Source organism: Ochotona curzoniae, unplaced genomic scaffold, assembly GCF_017591425.1.
Source record: "Ochotona curzoniae isolate NIBS_2020 unplaced genomic scaffold, NIBS_Ocur_1.0 scaffold_2476, whole genome shotgun sequence".
NCBI classification, from domain to species: Eukaryota; Metazoa; Chordata; class Mammalia; order Lagomorpha; family Ochotonidae; genus Ochotona; species Ochotona curzoniae.
Genome location: NW_024467095.1, coordinates 24,826,820 through 24,845,278, shown reverse-complemented (window position 1 = coordinate 24,845,278; position 18,459 = coordinate 24,826,820). Strand labels below are relative to the sequence as shown.

At 39.2% G+C, this 18,459-nt stretch overlaps 1 protein-coding gene and 1 non-coding gene across 2 annotated transcripts in view; both read right to left on the bottom strand.

The window, feature by feature from the left end:
• Window positions 1-18,459, bottom strand: part of LOC121170719 (coiled-coil domain-containing protein 7-like) — a 126,163-nt gene that overhangs the window by 88,343 nt on the left and 19,361 nt on the right. The window contains exons 7-11 of the mRNA XM_041001958.1: window positions 14,825-14,889; window positions 10,965-11,040; window positions 8,817-8,847; window positions 8,280-8,369; window positions 941-1,026 (exon numbers count right to left, since the gene is read on the bottom strand). Of these exons, the coding sequence (XP_040857892.1) occupies window positions 941-1,026; window positions 8,280-8,369; window positions 8,817-8,847; window positions 10,965-11,040; window positions 14,825-14,889 (348 nt within the window). The remainder of the gene's footprint in view (window positions 1-940; window positions 1,027-8,279; window positions 8,370-8,816; window positions 8,848-10,964; window positions 11,041-14,824; window positions 14,890-18,459) is intronic.
• On the bottom strand, window positions 4,322-4,428 carry LOC121171037. The gene has a single exon (XR_005886083.1). It is a non-coding gene; the product is annotated as a U6 spliceosomal RNA (small nuclear RNA).

Below are 18,459 nucleotides of genomic sequence, written 5' to 3'. Positions count from 1 at the left end.
CTGTACAGGCTTTCTCCCACTTCTGATTTGAGCAGTTATCAGGATTAGGGAGACACGAGATGTCCTATATAACTAGATTGTTGGTGGTGGTAATCTTGCCAGAACCCGTTGGCTGTTAGGTCTGAGGGCCATAAGGACCAATTTGACTGGTATTATATTCCCTGTGGGACCAGTGCAATGCACTGAGTTCAGTGAGTTTGCTCCGAGCTCAGCACATGCACATGTTGTCCCACCATTCTTAAAGTTTTTCTGCACTGTACAAAATGGCACCTGATGTGCCAGTACTAGAGTTCTTGATCTGATGGCCATCCGGTCTGGAGGCTACCCAGACCTGTCTTGGGTAGAACCTGTAAGATGTTATGTTGTTGCAGTTCAATGAGCCAGAACTGAGTTCACTCCCAGCTCAGTGCACCCACAGTCCTGCCCCATAGCCTTTGCCTACCTATACAAAATGGCGCCCAATCTGGCTCTAGCAGAGGACTGGTCTGTGAAATCCACCGAGTTCCTGCATTACCTGCCTGGGGCCTACAGCTCTCTCTGCTCCTGGTCAAATCAAACAGATCACCAGGATGGGCAGTTCTTTGTCTGGGTTCACCGCTGTGCCTCCTTGAACGCCCCTTCCCACCTGGTTGCTGGTGAACCTCTGGCTGCCGGTGCAGTTAAGATCTATGCTCGCTCAATGTTGCTGGAGCATTAGTCACAACAACACCACACCATATGTCTGCTGCTTTGCTGTGCCTGTCCATCTCCAGGTACCCCTCCACTCTCATTCTGTCCTGTCCTACTTCCTGGATTGTGCCCTCTCTGCTTCACACTGGCTAATGTTTCTCCATCTGTTTAAATGTGTCCTTACACTATCCTGCCACCTGGATTCCCAGGCAAAACTATCTTCTAGTACCAGGATTTGAGCAATAATATTCAAAATTCAGGAACTACTTACCATTCAGCTTCCTCCATTTTTCCTTTGTCTTTTTTCTTCTCTGGTTTTACAATTTTCTTTGTTGAATCATCATATATCTTTGCTTTCTATGAATTTATACGGCCAGAAATAAACAGAGGAAGACATAAAAAATTACAGGAAAAGATGACAATATGCATAACTAAGATTTGCATTCCACCTCAGGTATCACTATGGTTTGCTGCTGACATGCTGATTATGATCATAATTAAAACAAACACAAGGTCTTGTCAGCCTGTTTATTACAGTGAGTCTAGATTTAATTAATTACCACAGTAAATTACAGTCAGTTCAGCTACATGTGGTGTATGACTCTCTCAAAATTTCACTATGGGGCTGGCATGGTGGTATAACTAGCTAATCCTCTGCTTGCAAACACCAACATTCCATTTAGGTGCTGGTTTATGTCCTGTTTGTTGCCCTTATGATCCAGCTCCCTGCTTACTATCTGGAAAACAGCAAAGCATGGCCCAAGTACTTGGATCCCTGCACCCGGTTAGGAAACCCTGGAAATTCTCCTGGCGTCTGGCTTTGTTTGGCTCAGCTCGGGTTGCTGCAGTCATATAGGAAGTGAACCAGCACATGGAAGGTCTTCTCTCTATCTCACCTTCCATTTCAATCAATCTGCTTTTCAAATAAAAAACAAAATATTTAAAATAACTACCTCACTATACAAAAATACAAAATAAAATTTAAAGGATATATGTGGGAAGTGCATTACACACGTAATATTACGGATCTGCCAATGATTTCAACATAATGGACCAGGAAAAAGTCATGTGGATTTGGGTCAAGGAAGAGAGCACAAGAAATGCAGAGGGAAGCTTTCCCAGGAGAAAGTTAGAGAGGCTTGCAGTAGAAATTCTGCAGAAAGAATACAGGTATGGTAGAGCAGTGCAGACAGCGCACACACACACACACACACACACACACACACACAGAGTAGCAAGTAGGACCATCACCCACAACTCTCCAGCTGGGAGTTGGAAGAGGTGCCATCTTCAGGCAAGGATGTGAAAACAAAAGGTAGCAGACTTGTCACTGGTGATACTGCCTGAGGGGTAACTTTGCAGACCACACTGACTGTGAGTATGGCCTGCATTTATGGTAGGACAGGGGGTAGGGCACTGATCTAATATCATGAAGGGTACACACATTTCTTTCTCCCCATTCATTGGCATGGGAGCCTAAGCAACTAGCAAGCCAAAAGCAGTCTTAATGCCAGTACAGACCGCAGTGACTTTTGCATACTGTGACCAGGAAATTTTATAGGCTGAATCTGTGATTCTTCACTGACTGAATCTTGCATAAACAGTAGGCAGGTAGGTATCTGGGTACCCACTTCCAATTGAGTGTGTTCCCATCCCCTACCTTCACTGGTTGTGGTGGGCTGTGACAGTGCATTTCTTGCACGCTGTGACTATAGCAGCCTTGAACAATATCACTGTCATAATTCTGGAACTACACAATAACTGTGTCTGGCTTCAGGTGCTCAGGTACTTGACTGCCAGAGAGGGGTTACAGCTCACACTGAGAACCATACAGATCCAAGTGCCTGCATAGGTGGTGGGCTGAAGGCACCTTGCTAGAATATGTAATCCCGGGAATTTATCACCTCGGAATATAGGAAGTGAGGCTGTGATGTAACAGCACATGTGATTGTGCCCTCCACCCCTGGGGATAACAGAGTTCATCTAGCATGCCCAAAATGTCACCCTGGACTCATGCCTCACCCTTACGGACTGAGGAGTGCTTCCTGGTGCCCTCCCGGATCACACGTCTGCATGTTCACAGAGTGAGCAAACACTTCGCTACTCCACAGAAGCAGCATTGAAAGACAAAGTCATCAGAGAGAAGAACCACCAAGTTTTTCCACAAATGCTTAAAAACAAATAGAGAAATGCAAGAAACAAGAACAAGGAAGAAAATATGACTCCTCCAAAGCAACGTAACATTTCAATATGAGGATGCAATGATGAGGAGGTTCTAGGAAGTGCTGAAAATGAATTCAAGAGAATGACCAAAAGATTACTCAGAAAAAAAATTCATTAGATAACAAAAAATCCATACACAATATGGAAGAAATAGTTTACATACTGAAAAGAAATCAAAATGAAATATTATAAATGAAAAATCCAATGTGTCAAATAGAAAACACAGTGAAAAACTTAAACAACAGATTCAATGAGGCAAAAGAAAGAATATCCAAACCAGAAGGCGAAACTTTGGATACATCCCAAACAAAAAACAAGAAGAAAAAAATGAGAAAAATGGAAACTAGCGTAAGATATTTATGCTTCTTTTGAATTACCTAAAATGTGTGTTATAAGAGATACTGAAGGCTTGGATAGTGAAAATGAGTTACAATTCATATTTTTCAAATAATAGAAGCATGCCTTCATCCTGAAAAAGGAAAGGAACATCCATGAACAGGAAATACACCATCAGAAAAGATCTTCATCACCACATACTATTGTCAAAATTTTAAGAGTAATATACTTTAAGAATTCTAAAATATGTATAAGAGAAATGTCAATTTACCTGCAAAAAATCCCCAATTACAATAATAGCCAAATTCCCCTGCAGGAACCCTATATGCAGAGAGACAACTGAGAGACATAGTTGAAGTCCTAAAGGAGACAGCTGGCTCTTGTGTAGTGGCACCACAGGTTAAGCTGTCCCCTGAGATGCAGACATTCAATCTGATCCAGCTGCTCCACTTTCTGATCCAATTATGTGATAACATCCAGGGAAAAGAAGCAGAAGAAGGCTCAGGTGGTTTGGCCTGAGCAACAATGCAGAGACTAAGAAGAAACTGCTAGCTTCTTACTTTGGATCAGCTCAGCACCAAATAAATAAATATTTTTTTTTATTGCGTTTCATTTTATGACATCGTTTCATAGGCTCTGAGGTTCCCCCAACTCCTCCCCGTGTCCTCCCCACATGGTGGATTACTCCACCTTATTGCAGTATTACAGTTCAAATCCAGTCTTGTTTCTTTCATTGCAAACATGTAACATGCATAGAGTCCAACATCTTATTGTCCAGATCAATTTAGCAGTTTCTTGGGGAGACCATCTCTGGTCTAAAGGTAGAGCTGGAGGAATATCGTCCCAACCAATTAAAAGCCATAACATAACATCAACAACAGTTTACAACATTATGGAGTTAATTGACATGGTATTGAGTGACTGGTATGTTAGAAAATGCAGGTTCGCATGCCTTAAACTTATGAGTAAGGAAAATGCAGGTTCTTAATCACATCCTGTGACTACTTCATTAACATTTCAATTTTAGTTTATATACAACTGGCTTCTATCCACCTTAAAATGGCTATAGGATAGTTGAGCTCTCTCGTGTCTAAAAAATACGCAACACTTCACGAATTTTCGTGTCATCCTTATACAGGGGCCATGCTAATCTTCTCTGTGTCGTTCCAATTTTAGTATATGTGTTGCCAAAATGAGCACATAAATAAATAAATATTTAAAAATAGAAACAGTCGACCCAGAATATTGTGTTCTGCGAAGCTCTCATTTATAAATGAAGGTGAAATAAAGACCTTCCAAAACAAACAGAAACTGAAAGAATGTCACCACATGTTCAGACTTGCAAATGATTCTGAAGGATGTGCTGCACATAGAAACAGATGACAGTCATTATTATCAAAGACTGCGAATGCATACAACGTCCTAGGAAAAGTCCAAAGAAAATCTAAAGTAAACAAAAAGAACACTTTCCAAAAAATGGTTAAGACCAAGTTGTTACCTATCAATAATAACCTTGAATATAAATAGCTTAAATTCTTGAGTTAAAAGATACAGATTGGCTGAACAGAATTTAAAAAAAAAAAAAGACCCAGGTATTTTCTACCTACAAATAATACACCTTACCAACAAACATGCCACAGATAGAAAATGAAATGATGAGAAATAAAATGTTCCACACTTACAAAAAGTGAAGACAGTATAGCCATCCTAATATCAAATAAAAGAAACTTTAACATAAAAACTGTTAAAAGTAGCAAAGAAGGACATTGTGATGAGTAAGGAATCAAACAGAAGATGTGAATATAGTGGGTGTATATATAGCAAATACCAGGACACCTAGCTAATTAAAACAAAAACTTTTTAAAAGATTTCATTTTTATCTGAATGGCAGAGTTACATAAAGAGGACAAAAAGAAAGAAAGGGGGGGAGGAGTGGATAGAGAGAAAGACCTTCCATCTGCTGGTTCACTTCCCAAGTGGCAGCAATGGCCAGACCTGGAAACACATCTATCCTATGATTTAGACATCCCACTCCAGGGCATTGATCCAAAGCAAACGAAATCAGTGTATCTGTGCTACCATGTTTAAAGCAGCTCAACCAACAACAGCTAAGCCATGGAACCAACACAGATATCCACCAACAGATGACTGGTTAAACAGCTAAGCCATGAAACCAACACAGATATCCACCAACGGATGACTGGTTAAATATCTAAGCCATGGAACCAACACAGATATCCACCAATGGATGACTGGTTAAACAGCTAAGCCATGGAACCAACACAGATATCCACCAACGGATGACTGGTTAAACAGCTAAGCCATGGAACCAACACAGATATCCACCAACGGATGACTGGTTAAACAGCTAAGCCACAGAATCAACACAGATATCCACCAAGAGATGACTGGTTAAACAGCTAAGCCATGGAATCAGCACAAATATCCACCAACAGATGACTGGTAAATGAAAATGTTGTACATAAACACTGTGCAAGACTACTCAGCAGTAAAAACAAACAAATAAATAAAGGATGAAATCTGGTCTCTTGCAACTAAGTGGAAGTAATTGGAAACCACTGCGCATTGTGAAATAAGATAGTCCCCAAAAGGCAGATACTGTATATTTGCCATAATCTATGGTAACTAATTCAGAGACTAACAAAAAAAAGTAATCTACAAATACGAGAGAGGCACTGAGAGATTTGAACAATGTGTACAGCCTTTACTTACACACCTACTAAAAAGATTTATATTTTTTTTACAAATTTTTGTGTGCTATTTTTCTCCATCATTTGATACTATTCCTACTTTTTAATTGTCATGTCACATAATAAAGTGTTAAACAAATGAAAAATTTCGATATTAAAAAACAACTCTAATGGCACAAAAACATGTAGACCGATGGATTAGGAAACCGACAAATGAATCCACCCATCTATAATAAGCTAATAACTTACAAAGGAGCCAAAATCAATACTGGGAGAAATAACTACATCTTCAACAGCTAGTGCTAGAAAAAATGAGTCTAAATAAGATCCCCCTGCCTTACACCTTTTAAAATAACCCAAAATGGATCAACTTGCTAAATTATAGTCCGACACCCTCAAACTACTGAAGAAAATCATAGGTGAAATCGTGAGACATTGGAGCAGGCAAAGACATTCTCTATAACAGACTCAAAAGCACAGGCAATAAAGACATGAATAGACAAATGGGATTAAATCGAGCCAAGGAGCATCTGCACTGCAAAGGAAACACTCTACAACATGAAGCAACCAACAAGATGGAAAAAGATGTGCAAACTATGCAATAAAGGATCAATATCTGGAATCTCTTAAGAGTATAAGAGACTCAACCACAAAACGAAATAACCAGTTACCAAATGGCAAAACATGAATAGACAATTTTCAAAGGATGAAATTCAGGTGGCCAACAGACACATGAAAAAATTGTCAGGTTCACTGGGCATCAAGGGAACGCATGTTACAACCACAATGAACCATTATTACCTCATCCGAGTCAAAGGAGTATAATCTGAAAACCAAATAAATACATAAATGCTGAAGACAATGTAGGAGAAAAGGTACTCTAATCCACTATTAGTGGAAATGTAATCTAACACAACCACGATGGAAGACAGTATGGAAACCCCTCAAGTATCTGAAAATACATATAGAATAGCTGGTATCAAAATAATCCACATGCCCATCAACTGATGGCTGGATAATGAAAATGGTATACATATGTACTATAAAATACTACTCAGACGTAAACAAAAAACACCTTCTACAACAAAATTAATTCAACTGTAAATCATTATACTTAGTGAAACAAGGCAATCTCAAAGTGACAGATATGTTTTCTTTCACAAATGCAATTAACATATAAAAACACAGAAATAAAATGGTCACTTAGGGATGTAACTATCATTGTCAGCATTTTTATGCTCATAAGGAACTCTGATCCTCTTAAGTTTTACTTGTTTAGTATTATTATTAGTGATGCATTAAATCTGTAAATACAGAGTGGGTTAATATTATGTCTTTGAAAAAAACTGAATAACAGAGGGGGTTGGCATGGGTAACGGGAGTGACAGAAGTGTATCTGTATTCCTAGAACTACAGAATTAGAATGCATAAAATCTGTCTTTATAAAATGTTAAAATTTAAAAAGTAATTGTGATAACATTTTGAAAGTTTAAGCATAGGGGCAGGTACAGTGACATCAGAGGCTAATCTTCCACCTGTGGTACTGGCATCCCATATGGACACGAGTTTGAGTCTCTGCAGCCCCAATTCCTATGTAGCTCCTTCCATATCATCAGGGAAAGCAGTGAAGGACAGCCCAAGTCATTAGAATCCTGTATCCCTGTGGGAGGCCCAGACAGAAGCTCCTGGTTCACTCTGGTTCAGCTCTGGCCATTGCAGCCATTTGGGGAGTGAACCAGCAGACAGATCTTTCTGTCTCTCCTCTGCTCTGTAAATGTGCTTTTAGGCGGATCCTGTATGGCCACCCGGGACATGAACCGGCGCCCATATGGGATCCTGGTGGTTGCAAGACCAGGATTTTAGCCATTTGGCTGTCGTGCCAAGACCAATAAATAACCCCCTTTTTAAAAAGCTATTTTCATGCTGTTAATGTTTTAGCACACATAAACACTATGAAGAATATAGCCCTTCACTTTGATTAAAGCCAGAGTTTGCTGATGGGAGCGAGCACTGCACAACTGGCAGTATCAGTTAATACACCATGAAAGAGGCCAAGAGCAAAGAAGTTTGACCAGTGTGATATAAAGCTGTCACACAGCTGCTGGCCAGCCCTGTTGACATCCTGTCAACAAAGAGCTGGCAGAAACTGCTGTCTGCCTTCATCTTCACAGCACCAATCTGGTGCCAACAGATTTAGAACCTTATTTTTTATTTCATAAAATTACACATTACAGATATTGAAGATATTATGAGACACTCAAATGTTTCTCAGAGTCCTGTTGAAACACTAAACCCCACTGGGTACTGTATGCTGATTCCAGACACCAAAATTCTACCAACCTCTGGATCCTTCAGCCTCCGCAGCTTATTTTCCAGCGCTCTTTTCTCCTGCGATAACGATTCAAGATCACTCTGTATCTGTTTGTATTTCTAAAGAAAATTGTTATAATTTTATTAATAGCAAAAACATGTCAACATAGAAATGTTACCTGGCATATTTAATTAAAGCAAAAAGTCTTCTTTAACTTACAAAAATAATCAACTACTATCTGCATTTTGAAGCTGTTTTAGAGATTACAGGAGGTGAAGGAGTTAATAATGGCAGTGACTGCAGGAATCAGAAGACAAGACGACAGGACATGATAGTTGAAGATCCCCTAAGTGAGAGATAGCTAAGTGATAGGAAGATGTTGTAAAATGCAATGCATGGCAAAGCTTCTCAGATCACCTCAACACAGATATATTTAAAATAACCTGGGTAAGCATTTGACTTTTCCATTTTTCCTTTTTCTTGTGGTTAGACTTTCTGATCACTTCTGCAGTCTATTTAGAACTCAAGGGCAAAGTGCAAATCCAGATTGACAATGCTATACTTACAGCCTCCAATACACCTCGCTCTTTCATAGTTCTGAAACACAAATCAGAAAAAAAAAAAAAACAAACTCATGAAGTTTAAATTTGTGCTTTTTAGAACACAAATTTTCTCACAGGGTTTTGAAAAGATATGAAATGCACATTTGGCATGGCAGTTATTCTGCTGCTTGGGATTCTGAAATATCAGACTTGATTCAAATCCCTTTCACGCTCTGGATCCCAGCTCCCTGACACTGTCACACACAGCAGATGACAGATCAAACACTCCGGGTCCCAGGGAGAACCGGATCAAGTTCCAGGATCACGGCTTCAGTCTCACCAAGATCTGGCTATTAGGGGGATTTGGGGAGTAGACTACAAATTGAAATCTCTTCCTCTCTCTGCCCTTCAAGCAAAATTCATAAAATAATAGAAATAAGGCACAAGGGTGACAGTAATAAAGTTTCAGATTTTGGAGTATTCTGGCTTTCAGGAGCTCAACTGTTTATCTGACAATTTCTAGTGGACCATTCGGAATTTTCTACGAACAAGAGCCTGTCATCATAGAGGGGTTTTCCTTCCCACTCTGGACATTTATTTACTTTTTATCGGCAACTTCCGTGGTAGAAACCCCAACTATTAAAAAATTAAAGGAGTGGCACAATTATCCCGTCTTTTAAGATCTAAGAGAACCAGCGTTTGTCTTTCAGGATGAAGTATTACATTTGCTGTAGATCCTTTGGAGATGGAATATGCCAAACTGAGTCTAGAAGTCTGAGTCTAGAGAGATGATGAGGTGAGATTTCTATTTGAAAAAAATACTAAAAACCAATACCACGCACTACATTTAATAGACATTTTTAAAACAAATTTGCTGTTCTGGTCCATATGTTCACAACGTGTAATCATTTTACATGTTGTTGAGTTCAAATTTTGAGACTTTTATTGGGTATCTTTGTATTTATATTCATAAATTCTATTGATCATTTTTTGTATGAATCAGTTGAGGAGTATTATCTCTTCTATTTTGGGTAACAATTTAGAATAAATGGTGCAAGGATATGGCAAAAGATAATGCCTGCCTTTGTGGAACGGGAGCAGCTGGCAGCTTCCTTCTGCCCTCATGGAGCCAGAACCTCCAGTGCTTTGCTCTCTTCCATGAGCCCCGGGGTCTGGGGACTCACAGGGGCTGTCAAAGTGGGCCTGAGATCATACACATGTTTCCATTCCAAAGGTGGGTGTGAAGGGGAGAAGGGAAAGGCCCCAGACGGGCACGGGGTGCCTGTGGGCTATGTCTGAGGTCTCAGGCATGCACTGTGTCCCAAGAGAAGAGATGCCAGGGTCCCATACATGCATGCATACCAGAAGACTGGTCTGGGAATCCTCATAAACTTAGTTCCCTGCTAATCAACCTAGGAAAGCGGTGGAAAATGGCTTATGTCCTTGGTCTCCTGAACCCTCATGGAGATCAGGACAAAACTCTGAGCCCTGGCTTCAGCCTGGCACCATCTGGCTGCTGCTGCCATTGGACAGTGAACCAACAGATCAAAGTCCTGTCTCTATGCCCCCCTCTCTCTTTAGCTTCACCTTTCAAATAAATGAAATATTTTAAAAATTACACATACACTCATAAGAATTGTATTACAATTCTCAAATTTTAATAGAAGTCATACTTAGCATATCTGTAAAGGAAGATTTATTCAACTATAAAAAGATTACAATCCTGTCTTTTGCAGCAAAATTGGTAGGAATGGAGGGCATTATATTAATTGGAGTAATTAAAAGAAAGACAAATATTTCATGCTCTCCCTCCTCAAATGTGGAAGCTAAAAAAGGGTCTGAGCCCAGAATAGTGTTACCTAGAAGTAGCAATAGAGGAAATTTGTACAACAGAAACATCACAATTAAAAAGAATAAGTTTCTAGTGTTACACGGAATTGATGGCTGACTACAGTTAAAATATGTAAATTATAATATATTTCATCAGAAAATAAAGGACAGGCGTTCCACAACTCTAATCATAAAGCAATCACAAACAGGAGAAAACGGCAACTACCCTGATTTGATTAGTATGCACCGTATACACGTACATATATGTGTGTTAAACTGTACCTTGTATATATTTTACACTTCAAGCTAATGTTTTTAAGAAAATGGAGCTTTAAAATTTACCTCTTCCACATATTTGAGTGCTTTTCAAATATCTCCAACATCATATCCAACTTAGTTGTCATTGAATAAGCAGCATCTGTTGTTTAAAAACAAGAAACAATTTAAGTTACTACAAATGACTGCCGTTACTCCATGTACCACCTTTAACACACTCTGGCAGATGTGAAAAATAAGCAAGCATAACGGGGTGGGTACTTGGAGCCTGTATCAAGACGCTGCTTCTATATGATGCTGTATTCGATGGTTTCTGCTAATGCATACCCTGAGATGTAGTAAATAATGGCTCAAGTACTTGAGTCCCTTCTGCCCGTGTTCAAGACCCAGACTGAGTTCTCACAACCTGCCTTTGCCCTGGCCTGAGAGATTCAGGCAGTGGGTCTGTCTCTCAAATAAAAATGAAGAAACAAAAATTTAGAAAGATCAGATGACAGGCTCATGTGAGAACCAAAGAAGAATGCTAATGATGAGAACAGCTCTCATTTTATTAAAATACCTGTCATGGTCAAGTCATTACATTAGTAATAATTATTAATAATCAATGACTAGCATTGATTATCTTATGTCTGAAAAAAATAATAATGTGATATCACTATTGTCAAATCAGGCTGAGAGAAAATTATATGACTGTGTACCTGATAAATATACAAACTGAACATATCCTTATGACAGAACACATCACAGAACTCTGTGATGCTCAAGAAAAACGGCTTCCTTTTCTATTACCAGAGCAAGGACACTATGGGAAGAACTTAGCTAACCTTGTGAAGGTATCTAATGCCACAAACACCTCACAAGTAAATTTAAGATGGTACCAAAATGGAGCCAACATAACAAGGATCCATGATAACTTTATTCCACCAAAAAAAAAAAAAGTTGCATAGAAGGATACATTCAAATGTTTAGAACATAAGAAGATAAAGAAAGAGGTTATTCCACGGTCAAAATCAATGAATGCTAAAGTGAATGCATTTCCATGAAAATCCAGAAACAGATGACGACAGCCACAGTCTTCACTGCTATTCAATGTAGTTACAGAAGTTTAACCAGAGCCATTAGGCAAGCAAAACACCAAAAATCAGAAAAATACAAATTGTAGGGCCTGGCGTCATGGCCTAGCGGCTAAAGTCCTCACCTTGAACGCGCAGGGATTCCATATGGGCACCAGTTCTAATCCCAGTAGCTCCACTTCCCATCCAGCTCCCTGCTTGTGGCCTGAGAAAGCAGTCGAAGATGGCCCAAAGCTTTGGGACCCTACACCCGTGTGGGAGACCTGGAAGAAGTTCCTGGATCCTGGCTTCGGACCAGACGGGCATAGCACCGGCCGTTGCTCACTTGGGGAGTGAATCATCAGACAGAAGATCTTCCTCTCTGTCTCTCCTTTCTCTGTATATCTGACTTTCCAATAAATAAATAAATCTTTAAAAGAGAAAAGAAAAATATAAATTGTAAAGTATGAGGTCAAACAATCCCTGTTCATAGATAACATGAAACTCCACTAATGCTTGGCAAAGTCACAGGTCACAAAATCTACACACAATAATCAATATTGCTGTTGATGGAAACAACACCTTGACCGAGCCTGAGGTTCACATTACAATAAAAATATCTTAGAATAAACTAAACCAAGAATATGAAATATCTCTATGGTGCAAATTATAAAACATTAAAGAAATAAATGGAAAGCACAAAAATGGAAAGATCTTCTATGTTCATGAATTGAAAAAGTTAATATTATCAAGATACCCATTCTACCCAAAACAACTTATATATTCAAAGCAGTCCAAGATCTAAATACTACAATGGATATGGAAATAGAACGTAAATAATGAAATCAATCTATCACAACAAAAACAGAAGCCAGAGATAGCACAACATTGTATTTCAAGACATACTTTGGAGTAGTTTCAACCAAGATACGCTGGTCCTGGGACAAAAATAGACATGCAGACCAGTGCAAAATGATGGAAATCTCAGAAATTAATCCACATATCCACAACCAACTTCTCACTGGCAAACAATTAAAACCATTCCCTGTAAAACCAGCAGTCGTCTCTTCAACAAATGGCGCAGTATGAGGAGAGAAATGCACCCTAAGAAATTGTTTGTAATGTAGACTAACAAAACCTAATGAAAGACAGCATGGAGATTCCACAGAAGAAAGAACAACCTTTTCCTTCTCTTTAATTTCTTCTCCTTCAGGAATCCATAACATGTAGAAACGATTTCCTAAGAGTGTCTCATTTTTCACATGGGCTCTCATCATTCTTTGTGTTTTCCTAAGTTTTAACTGAGGGTTATCCTCCAGACTGAAAAATAAATAAATAAAAGCCTTTACTCTGCTTCATCGATTCTGCTGTTGAAGCTTTCAATTGCTATTTTTTATGTTGATTGAAGTTTTCACTTAGAATTTTTTAATGATGTCTTTTAGTGAATTTCTCATTAAGGCAACACATCTTCCTTCTTTATCAAGCTCCTTGAATTCTCTTGCAGTTGAGGATCTTTATTTCAGTCATTTCACAGATTCATGTCTGGCAAGTTATTCTTTCACAAAAGTGTCATGGTTTCTTGCTCTGCGCTTGCATCTCCACATTGACTTGTGCACAGTTCGTGCGATGATCCCTCCTTTGCGCCTTCTTGTTGTAACAGGAGGTTCTTTTGTGCTTAGAGAGGATTCAAGTTATAACTTAGCTTTTTTGCGCTGACTTTGTTGTTGACTTCAAAAGATTAACCACGAAGTAGATACAGAAGACTCTGAAGCTGATGTGGATCTCGTAGTACAAGCCCCAAAGAGTTGAGGTTCACAGTAGGTGGGGCATCATTCTTGGTGCTGAAGGACACCAAAGGGCTTTTCCCCCTGTCTATTGAGTAGGTCTAAATGATGCTGGAGCTCGATGCTATAATAATTGTGGCTGTAATTTTTTTTGTGCAGAGTTGGCTAGGAGATGGTGGCAGGTCCTGTGATCCATAGTCCCAGAAATCCTAGTCTCAGAATTGAGGCATATGGAGGAAACTTAATGATAAATCTACAGTGCAATGTCAAGATACAGTGGTGATTTTTTTAAAGTTTATTTCTTTTCATTGGAAAGGCAAAGATCTTCCATCCACTAGTTCCAGGCTTATTTAACATGATGCACTCTTTTTATATACATTTTGCTCTAAAAGAATTTTATTCTGTTTTATATTAAATAGCATTCCATTTTTTTCATATCCCATATTTTCTACATATATTTCTTTAAACTGCCCCTCTCATAATGGGCAATTTGGTTGATTCATTTTTTGGCTATTGTGAGTAAGGCTGTAATGAATGGGGTACAGCGTCTCTGGGACACAATGATTTCGTGTCTTCTGGATTATGGATTTCGTGTCACTGCTGAAAAGATTCAGCAGTGGATTTTTTTTTTATTTACCATCATGTAATGTTACCATTATTCACTTTAAAACTGAAAGTCTCAGAGTGTTAATATGTTTAGGAAACGCTATAAAATCTAAACATGGGCCCGGCGCGGTGGCGCAAGTGGTTAAGTCCTCGCCTTGCACGCCCAGGATCCCATATGGGCGCCGGTTCTAATCCCGGCAGCCCCGCTTCCCTTCCAGCTCCCTGCTTGTGGCCTGGGAAAGCAGTGGAGGACGGCCCAAAGCTTTGGGAACCTGCACCCGTGCGGGAGACCCGGAAGAGGCTCCTGGCTTCGGATCGGCATAGTATCGGCCCGTTGCGCTCACTTGGGGAGTGAATCATCGGACGGAAGATCTTCCTCTCTCTCTCCCTCCTCTCTCTGTATATCCGCCTTTCCAATGAAAAAATAATAAAAATAAATCTTTAAAAAAAAAAAATAAAATCTAAACATACAAAATCGTATTACCTTCAATTTGATGCTTTACCGTTTCATAGCTTTTCACAACTACAGGTGAATTTTCTGAATTCATGCTAAAATTTCAAAGAACAAAAGATTTCAATGTACCAAAGAATTAATTTAATTTAAATTCTATTTCAATAAGAATTAGAATGTAGAGATTTGTAAAATACAAGCATATTCTTTAGCTTTTATTCACAGATGTTAAGACAGGCATTTGGCATAGCACTTCAGATGCTTAAGATGCACATATACGCTTGTCAGAGTGCATAGGTTTGAGCCATGACTCCACTTACAATTCCTGCCAATGTGTGCCAGGGCAGGTGACAGATGATGCCTGAGGCCCCATCACCAATGTGAATGATCCAGACCCCCGTCCCCAGCCTGGCCCAATGCCAGCTGTAGTAATGACATAATGACAACTTAAACAGCAGGGAAAAAATCTCTCTTCCCGCCCCTTACTCATCTTTCTTGTTCTGCCTTGCCTCTGGCTCTCAAATCAGAACAAATTCTAAAAATAACTAATAATAAGCATAAAGATCACACTATTTAGTCTTACAAATTCAGTGTATTCCATGAATACAGTCAGATACACCAACTGAAATAAATTGGGTAGAAACATGAGATTTCTTTTCACTAATATGTAATGATGTGTGTGATAAGTATGCCAGTTCTGGTGTGAGCCTACCTGGCCCCAAACCAGCTTCATCCACTTACTAATATGTAAGCTGGGTAAGATTCTTAACCTTCTCACATTATCCATTTTCTCATCTATTAACAATGGGGTTGGTGCTCTGGCTAAGCCTCTGCCTGGGGTTTAAGAATCCTTCAAACTCTTGCAAGAAAATGTAGGAAATACCCTGCAAGACCTAGGAGTAGGTACCGACTTTCTAAGAAGGACACCAAAAGCAATAACAGTTGAGAACAGAATAAACAAATGGGACCTCATCAAACTAAGAAGCTTCTGTACAGCAAGGGAAACAATCAACAAAGTCAAAAAGCAACCCACAGAGTGGGAGAAGATCTTTGCACACGATATAGGCGATAGGGGGCTAATTTCCAGGATATACAAAGAACTTCAAAACAACCAAAAAACCAAAGCAAACAAACCACTCAAGAAATGGGCACGGGAAATGGGCAAACATTTCACAAAGGAACAAGTCCAAATGGCAAACAAACATATGAAAAAATGTTCCAGCTCCCTAGCAATAAGGGAAACCCAAATTAAAACATCGATGAGGTACCACCTAACACCAGTAAGATTGGCCCACATAAACAAGAACACCAACGACGCTTGCTGGCGAGGATGCAGGGAAAAGGGAACCCTACTCCACTGCTGGTGGAGCTGCAAATTGGTACAGCCTTTATGGAAATCAGTCTGGAGAACACTCAAACAACTCAAAATCTGCATACCATATGACCCAGCAATAGCACTCCTAGGAATATATCCAAAACACCTGTTTTACGACAAACCAACATGCATCCCTATGTTCATTGCAGCACAATCAGTAATTGCGAAAACATGGAAGCAACCGAAATGCCCATCAGCAGAAGATTGGATAAGAAAGCTTTGGTTCATCTACTCCATGGAATACTACTCAGCTATTAAAAAAAACAAAATGCAGTTCTTTGTGGCTAAATGGGCACAACTGGAAACTATAATGCTAAGGGAAATGAGCGAATCCCAAAAGATTAGATACCACATGTTTGCCTTGATTTAACCTGTAATTTTTTGTTTGGTCGTTTGTTATTTTTTGAACCTGTCATTGATACTGTCTCAACCCAGATGTTTCGAAGAAGGGAACTTGCATTATTTTTAACATATTGTTTACCCAATACTATGTCAATTAATTCCATAATGTTGTATATTGATACTGAGGCCTTGTTGGGGCTTTTAACTGACTGGATCTTTACTCTGTTAGACCTATCTTCAGACCATAGAAGGTCTCCCCAAGTGGCCACTGGACTTATCTGGTCAATAAGACGCTGAACTTTATGCTAGGCATGTGTTTGCAAGCAATGAATCTCAACTGAACTTGAACTATGGTTATGCAACAAGGTGGAGGAATCCACCATGGGGAGAGGGGTATGGGAGGGGTGGGGGGGAATCCCCAGCGCCTATAAAACTGTACTACATAATACAATGTAAGCAACAATAAAAAAAAAAAAAAAGAATCCCATATGGACACTGGGTTATGTCCTAGCTGCTCCAATTTCAATGCAGCTTCCCTGTTTATAACCTTGGAAAGCATCAAAGAATGGCTTAAGTACTTGGGTCACTGCACCCATATAAGAGACCCAGAAAATACTTCCGAATCTTTGGTTTTGAATCAACTCAGCTTCAGCCGTTGTGATCATTTGAGGAGTATACTAGTGAACGGGAGATCTCTCTTTCTCTCTCTTCCTCTCTATTTCTGTCTGTCCTCTCTATACCTCTGCCTTTCAAATAAAAAAAAATCATTTGTTTCTAAAAATGGGGTGTAATAGTAAAGTTTTCTTAAATATTGATCAATATAAAAAGAGATCATATAAGCAAAGTTACTTTTAAATACTCAATACATAGCAGACATTTGAGTATTAAGCATTACTATAGAATCTAAAGTTAACTCTATGCCTCCTAGTAAACAATTCACATGAATGAATCTGATCCTCTGAACCAAGCATCTAGTTTTGCAATCCCAAGGAAGCCAATTCAAGCATCAATCCATTCATGTCCTCAAGTCCAGTAATTAGCAAATAGATATAGCATAAATTGGACTATGAATAAATATAGCCCTTCTCATTCATGTGTACTTTTACCTTAAAATCATAAACGATTTTACATAGGTCTTATTAACATCCTTTTTTCATGGATGTAAAATAATCAATGTTGTTATATATAATTTTTTAATGTCTATTTTTATTTGGAAGGCAAAGAAAAAGGGAGATGCTGTGAGTAAGACGGGAGACAGAGCTCAATCATCCATCCCATGACTCATGTCCCAAATGCCTGCAACCCCAGGGCTGGAACAAGCCAAATGCATGTGCCCAAAGCATCACCTGAGTTGCCCCAGGAGTCAGAAGCCCAAAAATCTGAGGCATCCTCTGCTTCCTCCCATGAGGCATTAACAGGAAACTGGACCAAAAGCCAGGATTCCAACCAACAATCTAAAATGGGATGTGGTCATCTTAATGGCAGCCTAACCTGTTGTATCATGGCCCTTGCCCAAACACATGCAATTTTTTAAGAAAGATGTTAAACACTGAATACATATTCAATTCCATGTAAAATAGTTTCTCATTCACTTTTGGGAGGCATCCAATCAACTGAGAAGAGTTTACAAGGCACATATTTCAAAGCCAGCAATATTTTATACTAAACACAAATACCTACTACTAAGTCCTTAAAATGTGACTGGCATGACTCAGAAGCTGATTTTACGACCTAAAATTGATTTTCATAGGCCTGTGTGGCTAGTGACTACTGGACTGGATAGCGCCACCTTAGAGCACGAACATCTTTTAAACAAGGCCAAAGTGACTAGACCTGATCCTATTTAGAATACTTATGCATCAGCACAATATCTGACACAGTACCTTATATTTGGTAACACCTGTTTTACCTTATATTTAGTAACACCTGTTTAGAAAACACCTGTTTTTAT